The 19,619-nt window shown below is 33.1% G+C and overlaps 2 protein-coding genes and 6 non-coding genes across 9 annotated transcripts; 2 read left to right on the top strand and 6 right to left on the bottom strand.

The window, feature by feature from the left end:
- Positions 1-136: 136 nt before the first annotated feature.
- LOC148786970 (U1 spliceosomal RNA) lies at positions 137-296 on the bottom strand. Its single transcript, XR_016067627.1, has one exon. It is a non-coding gene; the product is annotated as a U1 spliceosomal RNA (small nuclear RNA).
- Positions 297-1,297: 1,001 nt separating this feature from the next.
- On the bottom strand, positions 1,298-1,458 carry LOC148786969 (U1 spliceosomal RNA). The gene has a single exon (XR_016067631.1). It is a non-coding gene; the product is annotated as a U1 spliceosomal RNA (small nuclear RNA).
- Positions 1,459-2,459: 1,001 nt separating this feature from the next.
- Positions 2,460-2,620, bottom strand: LOC148786968 (U1 spliceosomal RNA). Its single transcript, XR_016067629.1, has one exon. It is a non-coding gene; the product is annotated as a U1 spliceosomal RNA (small nuclear RNA).
- Positions 2,621-3,620: 1,000 nt separating this feature from the next.
- Positions 3,621-3,781, bottom strand: LOC148786967 (U1 spliceosomal RNA). Its single transcript, XR_016067622.1, has one exon. It is a non-coding gene; the product is annotated as a U1 spliceosomal RNA (small nuclear RNA).
- Positions 3,782-4,052: 271 nt separating this feature from the next.
- On the bottom strand, positions 4,053-4,248 carry LOC148786966 (U2 spliceosomal RNA). The gene has a single exon (XR_016067652.1). It is a non-coding gene; the product is annotated as a U2 spliceosomal RNA (small nuclear RNA).
- A 287-nt stretch (positions 4,249-4,535) lies between these two features.
- LOC148786965 (U5 spliceosomal RNA) lies at positions 4,536-4,653 on the bottom strand. The gene has a single exon (XR_016067641.1). It is a non-coding gene; the product is annotated as a U5 spliceosomal RNA (small nuclear RNA).
- Positions 4,654-9,261: 4,608 nt separating this feature from the next.
- STR18 (sulfurtransferase 18) lies at positions 9,262-12,620 on the top strand. Of its 2 annotated transcripts, XM_088884896.1 has the most exons (6): positions 9,263-9,421; positions 9,541-9,627; positions 9,788-9,861; positions 9,964-10,034; positions 10,236-10,289; positions 12,374-12,620. In XM_088884896.1, exons 1-6 carry the CDS (start codon positions 9,402-9,404, stop codon positions 12,464-12,466), a joined length of 399 nt encoding a protein of 132 aa, XP_088741022.1. In that variant the 5' UTR covers positions 9,263-9,401; the 3' UTR covers positions 12,467-12,620. The 2 variants fall into 2 exon arrangements, with proteins under 2 accessions (XP_020554862.1, XP_088741022.1); XM_020699203.2 differs by lacking the exon at positions 10,236-10,289 and having other exon boundaries at positions 9,262-9,421.
- A 1,338-nt stretch (positions 12,621-13,958) lies between these two features.
- Positions 13,959-18,136, top strand: LOC105178157 (ATP synthase subunit d, mitochondrial). Its single transcript, XM_011101543.3, has 5 exons — positions 13,959-14,265; positions 15,794-15,875; positions 16,904-16,968; positions 17,492-17,578; positions 17,717-18,136. Exons 1-5 carry the CDS (start codon positions 14,095-14,097, stop codon positions 17,816-17,818), a joined length of 507 nt encoding a protein of 168 aa, XP_011099845.1. The 5' UTR covers positions 13,959-14,094; the 3' UTR covers positions 17,819-18,136.
- Positions 18,137-19,619: the final 1,483 nt, after the last annotated feature.

Raw genomic sequence — 19,619 nt, 5'->3', positions numbered from 1 at the left:
ATAAAGTGGTCAACAAATTCTGGATTTTATAAAAATTCAAAATTCTATCAAACTAAATTCATTTTTCCAATCATATCCAAATAAAAACTCGAACAAATGTATCGAGCACAACAAATGTTTGATACGATGACTTGGGGTGGGGGCTGCACGAACGCATGCCCCGCTACCACAAATTATGACGTAGGCTCCACCATTTAGGCAGACCTTAGGCGAGCACCCCTCCAAAGTGCAATGGAGGTCACCAACCTAGGCCATGGGCTTTCCTGATCGCCCATCGACCCCATCCAGGTAAGTATGTTTCAAGTTGGGATTCCTTTGGCTAATATGCGCTCCTCTCCTACTAGTCACACAATGCTCATTCGATGTGGGATGCATGTGGATTAAAAACTTAATTTGCAGTTTGTTAATGAGAAATGAATTAGTGCTGCTAGATCTCACATTGATAATTACGATGAAGATGCTGCTCTAGATTTCTGTTTGACAATGATGATGATGCTGCTCTAGGTTTCTGTTTGACATCGTTACCTCTATGTTAAGACCCCTTAATGACAATTCAGGAACTTGTTGTCCGTGTAGTTTATTCCAGGATAAACCCGCAGTTCATATCGAGTTGAAGTATAAGAATGATTCATCGTTTAATAGCTTAAAATCAAAGTCATCAACTTATACACGAGGTTTGAACGAATCCTTGAAATCAATTGATCAATAATTTGGGACCTCGGAATGGTGGTGCTTGAATAGTTCATTAAGAATTACCTGTTTGCAAATTCCGTTTACATACATATGTATTTATATATGTTCACAATCACAATGTACAAAAATACGTATATTCTTGCTCGTAATAGGACGTGACTACTTCATAGTTCCATAACATATAAGTCTCGATGATGTGGAGTTCTGAACCTGTAGTGCCATCTCTTCTTTAAAGCTCCACTTTCCCGACAAGGATGGTTGAAAATAGACCGTTGAATTTTAAATCGTTCCTCGTAAGATCATCAATTCTACCATGCCTACTTCGCTTCCAAAGAACGTTCGACTAAAAGTGGTGGGAAGTGAATAACCCGATTTTGTTGATAATGTATGCCTGGACAATGGATGCCGCGATGGTTACTTTGCTCTTCACCTTTCTTTTCAAGTCAACGAGGAAATTGTTCAAATAGTTCTAAAGTGGTCAACAAATTCTGGAATTATAAAAATTCAAAATTCTATCAAACTAAATTCATTTTCCCAATAATATCCGAATAAAAACTCGAACAAATGTATCGAGCACAACAAATGTGTGATACTATGACTCGGGGTGGTGGCTACGCGAACGCAAGCCCCCGCTAGCACAAATTATTACGTAGGCTCCACCATTTAGGCAAACCTTAGGCGAGCACCCCTCCAAAGTGCAATAGAGGTCACCAACCTTGGCCTTGGGCCTTCCTGATCGCCCATCGACCCCATCCAGGTAAGTATGTTTCAAGTTGTGATTTCTTTGGCTAATATGCGCTCCTCTCCTACTAGTCACACAATGCTCATTCGATGTGGGATGCATGTGGATTAAAAACTTAATTTGCAGTTTGATAATGAGAAATGAATTACTGCTGCTAGATCTCACATTGATGACGACGATGAAGATGCTGCTCTAGATTTCTGTTTGACAATGATGATGATGCTGCTCTAGGTTTCTGTTTGACATCGTTACCTCTATGTTAAGACCCCTTAATGACAATTCAGGAACTTGTTGTCCGTGTAGTTTATTCCAGGATAAACCCGCAGTTCATATCGAGTTGAAGTATAAGAATGATTCATCGTTTAATAGCTTAAAATCAAAGTCATCAACTTATACACGAGGTTTGAACGAATCCTTGAAATCAATTGATCAATAATTTGGGACCTCGGAATGGTGGTGCTCGAATAGTTCATTAAGAATTACCTGTTTGCAAATTCCGTTTACATACATATGTATTTATATATGTTCACAATCACAATGTACAAAAATACGTATATTCTTACTCGTAATAGGACATGACTACTTCATAGTTCCATAACATATAAGTCTCGATGATGTGGAGTTCTGAACCTGTAGTGCCATCTCTTCTTTAAAGCTCCACTTTCCCGACAAGGATGGTTGAAAATAGACCGTTGAATTTTAAATCGTTCCTCGTAAGATCATCAATTCTACCATGCCTACTTCGCTTCCAAAGAACGTTCGACTAAAAGTGGTGGGAAGTGAATAACCCGATTTTCTTGATAATGTATGCCTGGACAATGGATGCCCCGATGGTTACTTTGCTCTTCACCTTTCTTTTCAAGTCACCGAGGAAATTGTTCAAATAGTTCTAAAGTGGTCAACAAATTCTAGAATTATAAAAATTCAAAATTCTATCAAACTAAATTCATTTTCCCAATAATATCCGAATAAAAACTCGAACAAATGTATCGAGCACAACAAATGTGTTATACTATGACTCGGGGTGGTGGCTACGCGAACGCAAGCCCCCGCTAGCACAAATTATTACGTAGGCTCCACCATTTAGGCAGACCTTAGGCGAGCACCCCTCCAAAGTGCAATGGAGGTCACCAACCTAGGCCATGGGCTTTCCTGATCGCCCATCGACCCCATCCAGGTAAGTATGTTTCAAGTTGGGATTCCTTTGGCTAATATGCGCTCCTCTCCTACTAGTCACACAATGCTCATTCGATGTGGGATGCATGTGGATTAAAAACTTAATTTGCAGTTTGTTAATGAGAAATGAGTTATTGCTGCTAGATCTCACATTAATTATGACGACGAAGATGTTGCTCTAGGTTTCTGTTTGACAATGATGATGGCGCTGCTCTAAGTTTTTGTTTGACATCGTCACCTCTATGTTAAGACCCCATAATGACAATTCAGGAACTTGTTGTCCGTGTAGTATATTCCAGGATAAACCCGCAGTTCATATCAAGTTGAAGTATAAGAATGATTCATCGTTTAATAGCTTAAAATCAAAGTCATCAACTTATACACGACGTTTGAACCAATCCTTGAAATCAATTGATCAATAATTTGGGTTCTCGAAATGGTGATGCTCGAATAGTTCACTAAGAATTAGTTGTTTGCAAATTCCGTTAATTACGTATGTATTTATATATGTTCACAATCACAATGTACAAAAATACGTATATTCTTACTCGTAATAGGTCGTGACTACTTCATAGTTCCACAACATCTAAGTCTTGATGATGTGGCGTTCTGAACCCGTAGAGCCATCTCTTCTTTAAAGCTCCACTTGCCCAACAAGGATGCTTGAAAATAGACCGTTGAATTTTATCATCGTTCCTCTTAAGATCATCAATTCTACCATGCCTGCTTCGCTTCCAAAGAACGTGCGGCTGAAAGTAGTGGGAAGTGAATAGCCCGATTTTCTCGATAATGTATGCCTGGACAATGGATGCCACGATGGTTATTTTGTTATTCACCTTTCTTTTCAAGTCACAGAGGAAATTGTCGAATAGTTATAAAGTAGTCAACAAATTCTGGAATTATGAAAATTCAAAATTATATCAAACTAAATTCATTTTTCCGATCATATCCTAATAAAAACTCGAACATATGTATCGAGCACAACAGATGTTTGATACTATGACTTGGAGTGGGGGCTGCGCGAACGCAAGCCCCCGCTACCACAAATTATGACGTAGACTCCACCATTTAGGCAGACCTTAGGCGAGCACCCCACCAAAGTGCAATGGAGGTCACCAACCTAGGCCATGGGCCTTCTAGATCGCCCATCGACCCCGTCCAGGTAAGTATGTTTCAAGTTGGGATTCCTTTGGCTAATATGTGTTCCTCTCCTACTAGATACACAATACTCATTCGATGTGGGATGCATGTGGATTAAAAACTTAATTTGCAGTTTGTTAATGAGAAATGAATTACTGCTGCTAGATCTCACACTGATGATGATGATAATGATTCTGTTTGACGATGATGGTGATGCTGATCGAGGTTTCTATTTGACAATAATGATGATGATGATGTCCTTTTATGTTTAGTGAAGAGTAAGATATGTAGACTAGAATTGGTGAGGTGCGCCAGGCCAAGGCAATAGTGCAACGCCAAGGCGACGCTTGAGAGCCCTAGCAGCAAGCTGCCGTGATGTGCTCTCCCCCTAGAAAAATTAATTTAATATCATGTGGACCAATGGTCCACGTATCAGATATTAAACTGATAAGAACAGATACTACACTTGATCTTAGCCAAAAGGCCGAGAAAGGTATGATTAACTCAGTGCTGGAGCCTAATCTTTTGTAGCACCCACAACCCTTTTGTATGCTCTGTTCATTTCCTATGTGGGAGTTCAGAATCAGATTTTTGAGCTGACTATAAATAAATATACCTCATTAAGTACAATTGCAATCACATTTGATTTCTATTTATGTGCTGCTGCTGCTGCAGCATTAATCATCTTCCATTTCTAATGATTAATATATATGTATGTTTCAGCAATTTCTTGTAACATCTTATAAGACCAAAAATTCCAACATATATTATATTATAGGGGCCGAAACCTTTTACAGTTTCAGACCCTCCAAAAATTAGAGTATGCCGTTGAATGAGGCAAGCGCACGGTATTCTTTAGTAAAAGGCGAAAGAATAGTTCGCTCTGTGCTTACCTCACGGCTCCTTAATTTCTCTCCGCATCTCCTCATTACCTTTTTCTTTGCTACTAAATCTGCCAACCCTTTATTGCTTTCTCCATGTGGGAACAAATTAATTAGTCGATGCCCGTCTCCTCCTCCTCTTCCATGCCCTGCTTGTATCGTCTCGTCCTCGTCTGCATCTTGTTAATTCTTTTGTATTAATGCTCAAAGCTGTACATGGTTTGGAGCGACGGAGCGGCGTCTCCCCGGCCATGTCGTCCACATAAAGAAAGAGAGAAAGGCAACGACCGCCGTCTAAATTTTTAATTTTTTAAATTAATTTAATTATATTAGTTAAATATACTTTAGTTAACTAAGAATAATTTTAGATAATTATAATAATTATCGTATTTAAATTAATTTCTAACTTACTATTATTATAATTTTTTTTTAATTAAAATCTGCTGGTGCCGTGGCAGGGAATTTGGTAGACCCCTACCCATTTATTAACATTATAATTGCTTAATATTTATATTCATGTGCATATCTAAATTGAAAAATAAAATTTAGTTTATTAGTCTATGTAATGTAGTTTTTATTTATTTTTTATTTGTATCTTGATATTTAATATAAATATGTTAAAAAATACAAGAATTTATATTTTTAGAGGAGAGGAAAATACAAAAAGAAAAAAAAATTAAAAAATCAATTTGACCCTCAATAATTTTAAATATATGCAATATAAGAGCATTTTTAGTCATTCAAGACAAAAAAAAACAAGCTCAAATGCACCTCAGCTGCGTACATCCCACCTTCCGTTAGTTTCTAATAGAAGGGGATTTGTTTTTGTTGAATTTATTTAAACACTGTGAATTACTATTTTAAAATACATGAAGACTTTTAAATATTTCAAAAAAAATACCGGGGATAAAATGGAGTGTAGCCTATTTGATACTCTTCTTAGTAGAGAAGGCAAGTAATGCTTCAATTTTGTATTGAATTTCATGAAAAAATGAGAACATCTTTGTATTAGTTGATGGATTAGGTTTAATGTTGTTAGCAATATCAAATCCAAATATTCTTTTATTTGCTGAAAATGATAGTTTTATTTCTTATTACTAATGGTGTCAAATTCAATATTTTTTTTTTAAGAGAAGTGTACGTAATATTATTACATATAATCAAATTTGAAACTTGTGCACAGTAGTTTATTTAAGTCTATCAACACCTGCATAAATTTATTTAGGTTTTTTTCATACAATTATGTTTAACTCAACTAACTCAGAGTTATTTTCTAAATTTCGCGTCATTGGTTATAAATCCAAAACATATAAATCAATCTGTAAACATAACTCTTTCTGTTAATCAAGTTGCCGTTGACTTAGCATTTTAACTTTTTTGAAATATATTTTATAAAACTGCTATAACAATTTAATTTAAGAATAACTTTAACAGTTTGAAACGGCTTATTAATTAACCTTATTAAATTCAATCCACTCAATTAAATATAATCCGTACATGAAAATAAATTATGAAAGTCAAGGAATAAGATCATTCCCCAACGGCCCAGAAGCAAAAAGGGTTTTACTCTCAGTCCTCGGAGGAGGTCCAACCTGCTTGGGGGATCTTAGGAGCCTAACAAGGGTCGAGAAAGCCCAGAAGGGCTTGTGGAGGTCCATCAAGACGGCTCACATGGCAGCCAGGTCAGCCATGGGGAATGCTAGAATGACATGTGGATGAGCCTTACCAGGACAATTTGGAAGAAAAAACATCCCCTTAACAGGAAGGAAGGCCGAAGATCTAGGGAGGAGGATTGGGTGGCTACAATCGCGCCTCCCGAGGCAGAGGATAACTTTATCCAAGGAAGGGATTTAATCCGGAGAGATCAATCCCCATTGGCTAAGATTCTTAAAACACATGAACAAGAAAACACCCCCATGACAGTTGGGGTCTATCCTATGGCAACCTCTTCCCGAGTTCCAAGGGGACCAGACTCTCCCAACTGGTAGGGGAGGAGAGTTATAAAAGGAGCACTCTCCCCTTAGTAGGAAAGGTTTTCTATACATTTGCACACATAGAAACACTATTGTTGAAAGCATTTTCATGCTAAATTAATCCTCTATATAATGCTTTTTTAGTTTAATGATTACTGTTATCATCATATACCTACTTAAGCGTCAGAGTGCTAACGTATTTTTCGTAAGTCCCTTTTCAAGATTTGTGATTTTTGCTTGCATCATTATTAAAAATGACTTTTGATTGACTAATAGATTGTTGAATATGAAGAACCGATATAGGCCCCCATAGTCCATTTAAATTTATTTAAACAAATTCATATGGAACCCGCATTAAGAAATGTTAAATCCAACTCAACCCAAAATTACAGATAGGGCTGAAACCACAGATATCCATCCATATTACCACCCCTAGTTTTAACTATACCAAAATATTCTGTCAGCTAGATTATAAGTTATGGCTAATATTCGGACCTTATTTGTCGAAGCAATATCTAATAGTCGTTGCATAGCCAAAGTGAATTAATATTTATCACATTTTTTTAGTTTAAGTATTTCTTGTAGTGCGCTAATTAAAGGAAAAAAATTGCAACTTTTATGACAATGAATGATAAATGCTCAAGTGCTCCATTATTTAGATTTTGAAAATATTAATATTCTGTCCTGTGGTTCCTCCCAGATTCCTTCCAGATATGCTGCTCTCATCTTCTTATCTCCAGTGTCTCATCAATAATGCCAAATCATGCCTTCTTGTCCTATGCAGTGACAAATGGATGCATGTAAAACTAATGGTAAAATTTTGAATGAATTGTGCGTGATCATGTCTTCCAATTTAAAAATTCTCGACTCAGGCTAAAAAAAATTAATCAAATTATTCTATATTCAATTTTTAATTGACTAATTAAAATTTGTTTCAATTCGATCATTTATTTAACAAATCAAACTCAAATTTAATTTTTTATTTGATAAGTTTACAATTTATGTTTCAGCTTAATTCGATTTCAAATCACTCGAGCTCGATTGGCGTCCGATTCTATTAAAACGCGTCCAATTTGTCTATATGTTTAAAAAGATACTATGTTTGTTTAATATTTGCACTTGTCATTTGATAATAATAATTTTTTGCAAAAAAAAAGTAATAAATTTTATTGCAAATAGTATTTTTAATTTTTTAAATATTTATTATTTATATTATTGAAATATTAAATATTAAATAAATTAAATGTTTAATTTAATAGTATTTTCACTATGTCATTTAGTTGTTAAGTAATTCATGCACAATTAATAACCTTGCATGACTACCATAAAATATATTTATTAATTAATCATAGCAATTTTAATTTATATTATTCTATGATATAGGAATAATATCCAAGAATATAAAAAATAAAATAAATAAATTATAAAATATTAAATATGTGAAATTATAAATATTGTTAGTGACAAATTATTCAAATTATTTGAGAACTCCAACATCAACTTTAGATGAGCAATTTTAAAAATAAATTAAAAGGGCAAAAAATCAAAGTAAGATTATTATATTAAAGTAGTCAAAAGAAAATTAAATTTATTTATAAAAAAGCCAAAGCGTTTAGAAGCACCTCCCAAAGTACTTCTAACTTTTGGCTTAAAAGTATTTTTTATAACAGTTTTGAAAACAGAAGTTGGCATCCCAAACACATTAAAAGTGCTTTTCTAAATCTAAAAGTTGAAAAACATTTTTAAAAAGCTCACACAAACACTTTCATATTGTTACAATCACAAATTAGAGATTACGTCATGTAATTGCTACCTTTATCTCTTGAATTTGGACTGTTTTTGGGCTCTATTCATTAGAATCAATTATACATTTTGATAACAAAAAGTACAATTTAATTAGAATAGATTCTAATATTTAGTTATGGAAAATACAATCCACCATGTAAAACAGTAATAATACTTAATTAGTGACATATTAGGTAAACACCGTAATCATCTAACTCATCTCCCATTAAGGCACGCACAATCACATTCCCATGAGATCTAGTAAATTATATTGTCATTATCAGGTGTCATAAATCTTTTTATAATTAAATTATTTTGTATATATTTTTACATATTAATATATATAAGAAAATATATTTTCACCGTTATAAGGGTAATTTAATTAGAGAAATTTATTTGATCTGCAATAAATTAATAATAAGTCAATCAAGGATAAATATAAGTTTTTATTCAATTCTTTTGTTATATCATCAATAGATTAAGTGAGTTTTGACTGACGGATGGTTCTATTATTAGACCGAAGCAATCCTCGAGGGTACTAAATATAATTCTCCAAACCACAAGGGGTCTACGTGTAATTACATCAAATCTCATAAGAGAAGCTCGTGACTATCCCTTAACTAAATTATACAAATATTTTCCATCATTTTCAAAAATTTCAAGTACAATCTTGAAGATTGCAATTATAATTACAAATACACCCATTATTCAGTAATAAAATTTTACACAAATACCCCCTGAATACATCAGGATCAGATGTATATCTTACGATTCCAAGGTACAATACACTAATGCCCATTTAGAAAGCATATTTGTCATTTTACCATAAGAAAAAATTATTATATAATTAAACCTAACATCTCGGAATGCCGACGCAATTTACCCAATATATAATGGGTGAGTGCTACATTTTCAGAGTGGCACACACACTACAAAACACCAGGAAGAGCACACCCACAATCACTCCACCTGCTTTTCTCTGCCTGCAAATTGACCCAAGAAATACAAAGCATGGACTTGATCAAGAAAAGGTATATATATATATATATATATATACATATATATACACACACACACACACAGAATTTTTGGATCATGAGTTTTGCAGTCTGTATAAAGATTTCTTCTTCTTTCTTTGTCTGTTGTGCAGTTCATCAGGGGGAGAAGTCATCACTGTTGATGTTCTTGCAGCTAAAGATCTTCTTCATCAGGCCCTCTACCGCTATCTTGATGTCAGGTAAATTGCTGCACTATCCCATGTTGTCTTTTTCTGATTTCGGGTATGGAAACATGAGTTCGAATCCCATAAACGTGTAAATGATTTATATATTTTTTGTTATCTTATATTAATTGTCAATGATTGAAACTTATGATGTAATTGCGACTGATTCACTTAGGACCGAAGAAGAATTTAAGAATGGACATGTCGAGAACACCTTCAACATTCCATACATGTTTAATACTCCAAAAGGTATTATATGGTACTAATATATATATATATATATATGTAAATTTATTTAATTTTTTCCCATAAAATATTCATAATTGAGTACGTAATTGGGAGAGGATTCAGGCAGGGTGAAGAACCCCAAATTTGTGGATCAAGTTTTGGCCGTTTCCGGGAAGGAAGATCACCTTCTTGTGGTAATTCATCTTACTAGAGAATATATATTTAATTAGTTAATTTACGGTATTATTATTTACGCTTACACCTTCTTACGAGGTGTGCATTTGATTTTAAAAAGGACATTAATTGTTTGTATTAATTTTAAGAGGTGTTGATATAATTTTTTATTAATTTTTACATTAAATCATTTGAAAAATAATTGATGGTGTAAAATTCAGGGTTGTCAAAGCGGGGTTAGGTCTGTATATGCAACTACTGATCTCCTTGAAGCTGTAAGTTTTAATCACTTTATTTGATTTGCAATCCCCCCCCCCCCCCGCCCCATGTTTTAGCTCTTTATGTGTCTCTATTTATTAGAGACAAGCGATATCATGAGATTGTTTGCTAGAGTTTTAAAAAAAATTAGAAAAATATTTTTAAGGTGTTTGAAGTATCAATTTCGCTTTTAAAACTGTTATAAAAAAAATTTAAATCAAAACTTTTAGCTTTTAAATTTATTTTAGAAATTTTTAATCTAAAGTTGATGTTGGAGTTTTCAAATAATATGAATTAATTTAACACTAATAAAATTCATAAATTTTTTACATACTTAATATTTTGGAGCTTTAAAAAAATATATATTTTGGAATTTTATTTTCTATATTATCTTATATCATTCCAATATCATAAAAAAAATATAAATTAAATTGCTTTGATTAATTAATAAAAAAATATATTTTTTTGGTAGGCGTATTTCAATGAACAATTATATTACTTAGTGGGAGTATTATTAAATTAAACACATTAATTTTTCTATTAGCATTCAATATTTTGACAATGTAAATGACAAATATTTATAAAGTACCTTGCCTCACTGGTCCCAAGGGGCAATTAGGCAGCTACGCCTTCAATGCCCGCTTCGTATATCAAACTCTTCCTTCTCTTCTCCAATTGAGTTTCCAACTAACGGAAAATTGTTAGGAATGACTAATAAGAAGACCAAGTCCCTTGCCTTAATTTTAGCTAATTAACCAACAAATCCTCTTTTATTCTATTATATTCGTTGGATTAAGGATTGGATAAGTCCAATTGATTTTATCTACTTAGTTAATTAAGGATTGGATAAGTCCAATTGATTTTATCTACTTAGTCATGGCTCTATAAATAGGCATGGGTTCTCCTTCATTTACAGATCACAAAAGAAACTTGAGAGCTCTCCTCTTCTAGCTCACTTCTCTTCTTTCACTTCTTTCACTTCTGAGTTTTATATTTCGTTCGTTGTTCCAAGCTTTCTTCCACGAGTGCGCGTGTAAGAAAGTAATAGATGTGTTAACCTTAGGGAGCGATCGATTTGTACTATCTGCACCACGGTAGTACCGAAATTTCGCTTTCAAGGCAGTGGTTTTCCACGGCACAGTCTTTCAATATTCCAATAAGAATTACGTTGCCTCATTGGTCCCAATGGGCAATTAGGCAGCTACGCCTTCAATGCCCCACAAGCTAGGTTTCAAGGAGCAGGCTTGCTATGGCATTTACAGTCGCAAAAAATCAAATATGAGATATACTAATTGAAATAATTTTTTTGAAAAAAAAATAATTAGTATTAGCAAAAGTCAAGTACAAAATGGTATTTGATTAATTAATCTAGCTTTAAAAATATTTTTTCTCAAATACTACCCAATTTAACTTTTATCTATTTTTTATTTTTTTCATTAATACTATTCACTTTTAATTCTCTTACAATATTTTTTCAAACAATCCCTATTATTTATAAAGTTACCGCTTGTTACTTTAGGAGCAAATAAAATAACTTTTCATAGGAAGGGATTTAGAAACGAAAGTTTGAGGGCCGAAAAAATATATTATACATTGATTTACATTTGGACATAAGTGGGGACAGTTGAATAATTGTGGACCAACATAAAAGAAATAATTAAATTTTATATATAATTTAATAAATTACAAAATTTTGTGAGTGGGAAGGGGCATTATATATAAAAAAAATTGTATATATTTTTTTAAAAGGACCATCACACGCCATCTTTTCCTATATCTATATCTATATCTATCTTACATATATATATATATAAATTTATTTTTACTCATAAATAGTGATTACTTACACTGCAACACTAATTTTTTTAATTACCAAAAAATATTTTTCTGTATTTTTAATACATTTTTGCTATTTAAAAAATTATAAATATTCTTCTAAAATTATAAATACCATATAACAAATACTCTTTGTGATAGCTCGTTGTAGGGGTATTTGTCAAAGCATTTATAATTTCATGACGGTATTTGTATTTTTTTTAAATAATAAATAATTATTTATAATTATGATAAATTTAAAAAGATTTGGTGTGTTGCTTTTCAGGAATTCAAGCATGTACGCAACATGGGAGGGGGATACATTGCGTGGATTGGGAACGGTTTTGCTGTTAAGAAGCCAAATCCAGTGGAACTCTGATTGCAACAATATATATATTATCATGAGATTAAACCCAATAATTTATGGAAGAACTATTTCGAGTTTCACCGCTTGATTTCTGTATTATGATTTTAATTTCTCTCAAGTTCCAAACATGAAAAAAAAAAATTTAAATATCTATAACTTCTATCGATGTATTTTGTGTCTATCATTATAGAAGTATGGAAATATATATATATATATATATTATTTTATATTTGGAAAAAAAATTGAAAATTATTATAATTGAAATCCCAACTAAGGCCAATTAGTCTGTGCAATGTAGTGATGAGGAGAGCTTCTGAACGCATAGCCAATAGACTTAAACCATTACTTGACCTTATTATTTTTCCAACACAATCAGCTTTTATTTTTGGTCGTCTTTATTATGGATAATTAAATCATCGTGTGGAAACATCAATGCTTACGATTGAGTCAAATGCCCTTTCCTCAGACATATTATTCTTTAATTAGGTTTTCATATTCAGTTTTATTGAATTGATCATGTTATTAGTTACAGTTGTTTCTCATTCGTTACCTTGGCGCATGGACCATTCCCCCTTGGGTTCTTGCATTTTTGGGCCCCTAGCTGGGCGTCACCTAAGTTGAACCTCTTCTCAGACTTAGTGTATTTTTTAGGCATAAAATATAATTGTACAATTGAAATTCAGTCTGCAAGTAACATATTAAAGGATAAATTACATAAATAGTCTCTAACGTTAGATCTAATTCTATAAACATTTTTGTCCTTTTCTAAATTATAAGTACACTATTTGAGGTTATAGCTGTATTATAAATACATCCTTTGATCAGTTCAAAATTTTACGAGTACAATCCCTCAAGTAAATTATATCCAAATCCCATTAAAAAAATATGCTTATAATTTTTTAAAAAATACATAATATTTCTGTAGTTAAATCTATCCTCAAGCAATGTAGTCATAAGTTTACCCTATATTAAAGGAAAAAAATACTAGCAATCTCTTGTCATATTGTAAATGAGCAAATTACCCTTTTATAAGAAGAATAACAATTTACCTGCCTTTGTTTTTTAAGATACAATAATTTATTTCTCTATATTTTGTAAAATAGAGCAATTTATCTTTTAGACAGAGTAGTAAATTGATTTATTTTAAAAAATATAGAATATAAAGTATAAACTGTTATTTCTTTAAAAAAAAATAATTTACTTATTTACAATATCACAATAATATAAATTGCTATTCACCATATGTTAAAGTGTAGATTCAAAATGGACTTAAGCAATTGTCATTTTTATACTACATTATTGGGGCAGGTCAGATTATTTATCGCACCTTTGATAACATTGCGCACTGTACAAAAATTGGGGGTAATAGTTGATTGGGCTGGATTAGGAGAGAGATCTAGCGAATGAAGGATAGTAATTAGGGCCTAGGAGAGTAAATCCCCATAAGTGTATGGGCAACAATGAAATCCAAAATGATGTTTTGGTCCAGTGATGCATACACTATATACATACGAATCAAGGCCAACACCCACAACCCTCCGACCCACATTGCAGCATTCTGCTCACGCACAAATTCACAAACTGTGCCTCACTTTGTTTGTCGACTGATCAATCAATCAATCAAATCGTAGCGAAGAAAAATGAGCGGAGCGGGGAAGAAGGTAGTCGACGTTGCATTCAAGGCCGGGAAGAATATTGACTGGGAAGGAATGGCGAAGCTGTTGGTCTCCGAGGAGGCTCGCAGGGAGTTCGCCACCCTCCGCCGCGCCTTCGACGAGGTCATCACGCAGCTCCAGACCAAGTTCAGTCAGGTCGATTTCCTCAATTTTATGCTTTTGTTTGCGGTTTAGTTACACCCCGATTCACTTGTGCATGTGTTTATTTTATTAGTAGTGGTGTGTGGAGCAGGTCTTTCATTTATCTGTTCCTTCTGGGGTTTGCTTGATGCTTTGCGTGGTTTAATTTTGATCTTTATTGAAGAGTTGGAAGAAGTAACGAATGTGGTTGATGTTTATCGTTGAGTGGTGGAGTTTGTATATCGTATTTGGCTCTTTCTTTATTTATTGGTTGAAAAATGTAATGAATTTTGTGGTTTCTAAGTCGTAGCTGAAGCCTCATGTCATTGTACCAAATGGGACATTGCTCTTGAATTGCTCGATATTACCGCTGAAAGGAGGTTGTGATATCCATTACCTTTCTTAATTTGAATTGAAGATTAATATTATTAGTTGAGGTTGAAGAAAAGTAAGTTTTTATATTTTGAGTTTATTATGATAACTCAACTATACTACACTAGTATTAACAGCTGGTTTTCCTGAGTTGCTGCTATGGCGATTGGACCATGCGAAGTCACATCTTCAATTCCACTTGACGTGAATATACTTAGTCATTGATTGGTGGAAAGTTGGACAAGGGTGTGCCTCTACGAAATCAATTAAAGGTCTTATAACACACGACGAATTATGGATTTCTGTTCTGTGCTGTCTTCAGTACAAATGAGATGGTTATACATTAGGCTCAATGCTGTAATTTGTAAAGATGTTGGGGCACAAGACAAGAATTACATGTAATACAGTGATTTTCATGGATACCTAAAAGCAGAAGTAGATGCAAATGTTCTTCTCCTTGTTGACTCACGTCATTTCTCCTTAGGGCTTATGCTTTGTTTATCCATGTTATCCTACTTAGCTTTGCCATCTTGGTGTTATTGTTACAGAAATGGCACTGAGCAAAATAAGCAATGATCCATTAAGTCTGGTCTGTTCATTGAAATTTTAGTCCCTGATTCTGTGCAGAACTGCTGAGTGTCAGTGGTTATCTGTGATTCAGATCATCTAATGAAGTTCTGAATAGAGCAAATTTCTGTCTATGAGTCCTGGAAATTTTGGACTGTTGTTTTGCATGATCATCTGAGTACAAATCACTTAAGATGGAGATTATCCTTTGGCATAGAATGTTTTCCAAAAGAGAAAAACCACTATTTCAACTTAATATTCTTATTGAGTTTATATGCCATAAATATGAAAGAAACCTGCAAGTTTCCTTGATCCTTTCACTTCTAAGTCTTGTCAACTGACATGCAACTGCCTAGTTTTTGCTCCATTAGATAAATATGGCTCGTTGCGCATAATTTCTGCTTCAATGTAGCTAAGTTCTTTTTTACCCTAATGTTTAATAAAAATGAGAGTTCTCCACTATATATGGAAATTCAAAACTATTCAGTATTCCCCACTAGCCAAAATATTTGATTGGCACCTTTTTCTTTTCAAACAAGTAAATAAAGTGCATATTTATAAATTACTGACTTTCTTACTGTTCTTTTCTTTATGAAAAGTGCAGGAACCAGAACCCATAGACTGGGAGTATTACAGAAAAGGAATTGGATCTCGCTTGGTTGATATGTACAAGCAGGCGTATGATGGTTTGTTCTATTTGTTGTTTGTTCATTTTGTTTCATATCTTTACCTGCACAGTGTTGATTCTATATTTTAAGTGTTTTGTTCTGTCTTTAATAATCAACATCTTGAGTGGGGCATATACTTAAACAAGACAAATATCTTCTGCAAATTTGTTCCTTGTTTGGATGTTGGAACCTATATGTTAAAATCCCTCTACAGTGAACAAGTGGGAAAATAAGAATGAATAATAGAGACAATTCTGTAATATTGGGCTGTTGTTGCATTTTGGCAATAGGTGAGACTTTGAGTTTTGAAGTATCTTGCTAATGGATATTGTAATCATATTAAAGAACAAAAGAAGCTTCCATATGGAGTAGTCTGTGCCATTAATCAGGTTGAGCTTGAAACTAAGTCAAAACATCTTGACCCAATGATACTAATAAGTAATAACTAGAATATAAGTTAATTGCCTTTGATATTTTTCTGTCGGTATACCTGTTAATTGACTTTGGTATTTTTTTATCAAAGTCTTGGCAAATAGCTGGCAACAAAATTTGGTATCTAATATCACACGCTGGAGTTTATTTTGAAATTCTTTTACGTAAATAAGATGTAACTCACAGACCAAGGCTGAATTTTTGAAGAGCTCATTTGTCTAGAGATTTCACAAGCTACGGCTATATATGATCTGTTGATGGATGATCTCAGAAAATAGATCACCAACATTATGAGTCCTTAAAAGTTAGATGAAGGATAAGTTCTTTGACATTTATGAGTTGTAAAAACATATTCTGATCAGTATTCCCAATCAACTGATCCCCCCTCCCAGAAAGAGGAGAGAGAGAGTCATATAACCTCTCTTATAATATCAAATTATCTGTTACCTAGCAATCATCAACTATATGACCAATGAAAGTTTCAATTATTGAGATTATGAAGATTAGAATTTTCATTAGCCATTAGACTTGTTTCTAGGCAATATCTGGCATCTGCTTGCAGTTATCATAAGTTGATTTGAAGTTCGATACATGATTTATTTTTTACTTTGCAGAAGTTAAAATTCCCCAGTATGTTGACAATGTCACTCCTCAATACAAACCCAAGTTTGACGCTCTGGTGAGGAAAATCATGAATCTTGTATTTACTGCCACTTTTCTTACAGGATCTTTTTCATACCACTTGTACTAATATTGAAATGTTAATTATACCTGGTCAATTATAGCTTCATAGGATTCTGAAAAGCTTCATACTAAAAACTATAATCATGAAGAGGTCATCTGCTAGTGTAAATCGGCATTTTAGTGGATGCTGAAATGCTGGAATGATATTTTTGGAAGCAACTTTTTTGGAACATTCTTTGGAAGCATATCTATGATGAGATTTTCCTGTACATTTCAAATTAACTTCATCTAAACAATCTTGAAAAATCATATGTACGCTTTTGCATAGGGTATAGCAAATGTAGTATAAGGTTTCGCATTAAAAATAGCTAATGATTGCCACAAGACTGCAGTTACTTAACAGCTGTAAATTATTCTTAACTGTATGTACCAATTTAGAATCTCCAAAACCTCCCTGTTCTGCTCATGTGTCAAATTAAGAAAATGGAGAATCTAATAGTGAATTTCTCGAGTTACAGTTGGTAGAGCTGAAAGAAGCAGAGGAGAAGTCACTGAAGGAGTCTGAAAGATTAGAAAAAGAAATTGCAGAGGTTCAAGAGCTGAAGGTGATGAAGACATTTTACTTTCCGTTCATGATCCTATATTTTTCGTCTTCTCTCTCTCTCTCTCTCTCTCTCTCTCTCTCTGTTCATAGAGGGACGCTTTCTCCGGATTTCTCATACCCACTTTTTCTGGTGCAACAGAGGAAGCTTAGTACCATGACAGCTGACGAATACTTTGAAAAGCATCCTGAACTCAAGAAGAAGTTTGATGACGAAATTCGAAATGATTACTGGGGCTATTAGTTTTGACTCGCTATAGCTGTTCTTGGAACTCATAAAGGTGAATGTTCCGAGCTCAAAGTGCAATTTAGGAATAAAGAGAAGAATGATTTTGTTTTGTCATTTGATTTTCAGGGTTTTTCTTCAGATCCGAAAGTAAATTTTATCCTTGGGATTGTTATTACAGTTCCCGTTGGCCGATTAAAATGTGTTAAAATATTGATAAGAGTGACTTTCATCCCTCAAACTTACCTGCATTTCCACACTCAGACAGACCTTTTACCTTAGGATTCAAATGATGGAACATTTTCTGAATTAATGTGCGTTCTTGTGCATTTGAAAGTTCCTTCTCTACGTCTTCTTATGTTATGTACGTATAGCCAAGTCTGATGTCTGGTTTTCTACACTCACAAATGACAGACACTACTGCAATATTTTTTTCATGAAGTCAAAAACGCCCTTAAATCGATAAAATAAATAACTTATTTAACTTTTTAAATTTTACGTTAATTATTAAATTTGGTTTTACAAAGGGATACTATGAAATTTTTTATAATTATAAATACTCACTCGTTGTTTGAAAAATTATAGATATCCTCTAGAATTAATAGTTATTTAACAAATATCATCTGCGATGGAATGTCAAAAGGGTATTTATTAGATGATTATTAATTTTAGGATATATTTGTAAAATTTCAAATAAAGAAGAGGCGTTTGTGATTAATAAATTTTAGAAAAGTTCATTGTAATTTATCCAAAATTAAAATAAAAAGCTACACGAGTTATATTCCAAATAATGACTCGTATATTAAAAACATAAAAATTAGCGAGTTGCGATCTCATATGAGGACATGCATAAAATCAGGAGTCCTCTTCCCCCCATTTTACCTTATTCTTGCATTTTCTTTATAATAACTAGCCATCAACTTCTTTGAATTCTACTCGCGCCTTTGGTGGTGCTGTGTTAACGGAATCAATGCTTATATATTAGCCAACACAGTGTAGCTGGAGGTGGTCAGGTGGCCGCCACTGCAACCCTCCTTTTTCTTTTTTATTATAATTTACAAAGAATTATGCCAGTTGACGAATTTGCCGCAAACATAACTCAATATTGCATTGAAATGCTGCAACTATATAAGGGGGCAATTACAATTTTAGATTCTATACTTAACTATTTATTCGTGTTGGTTATCAAATTATCGGACGTAACACTTTCAGAAGAATGACAGTTCTTAATTCTCTGAACGCATTTTAGATAATTTTACCTTTTTTCAACTTTAAAATGTGCATCTTGGTCCATGTACGCTTTATGTACCTCTGGTAAGCGAAAATGATATCAAAATCTAGATTTTATTGAAAAAATATTTATTTACGCTATATATATGTATATATATTAATCTTTAAAGGAGGAGATTTATCAAAGTATGGAATCAAATGAAAGTTCGAGTTACAATAAAAATATATAATATCTCCAAACTCTTAAAATACTTAAAAGAAATTTCTTCATGAAATTTCTCAAGATGCTGGAGGCAAGACTGGAAAGGATGGACTAGGATCTTCTTACAAAAGAAGAAGCTAAGGATGAACCTGAGTTTTCGTATTTGTTTGTGTTTTCATTTTCAGCTTTTAGTAAAAAATATGTTTATTTTTAGTTTTATATAAATTTTTGTATAAAATGAATTAAGTGTAGATTAGTTAACAGTATAAAAAATGCAATATTTAATTACAGTTAATTATTATAAATAAAAATAAATAGTCGTAGCAAAAGTTATTGACCACGGTCATGCAACGGTTCTTGATCGTGGTCTCTGCGAGGGCGGCTAAA

This window comes from Sesamum indicum, linkage group LG9, assembly GCF_026168435.1.
Source record: "Sesamum indicum cultivar Baizhima isolate 11 linkage group LG9, ASM2616843v1, whole genome shotgun sequence".
NCBI lineage: Eukaryota > Viridiplantae > Streptophyta > Magnoliopsida > Lamiales > Pedaliaceae > Sesamum > Sesamum indicum.
The sequence above is the reverse complement of the archived record's forward strand: the minus strand, read 5'-3'. Positions and strand labels throughout refer to the sequence as shown.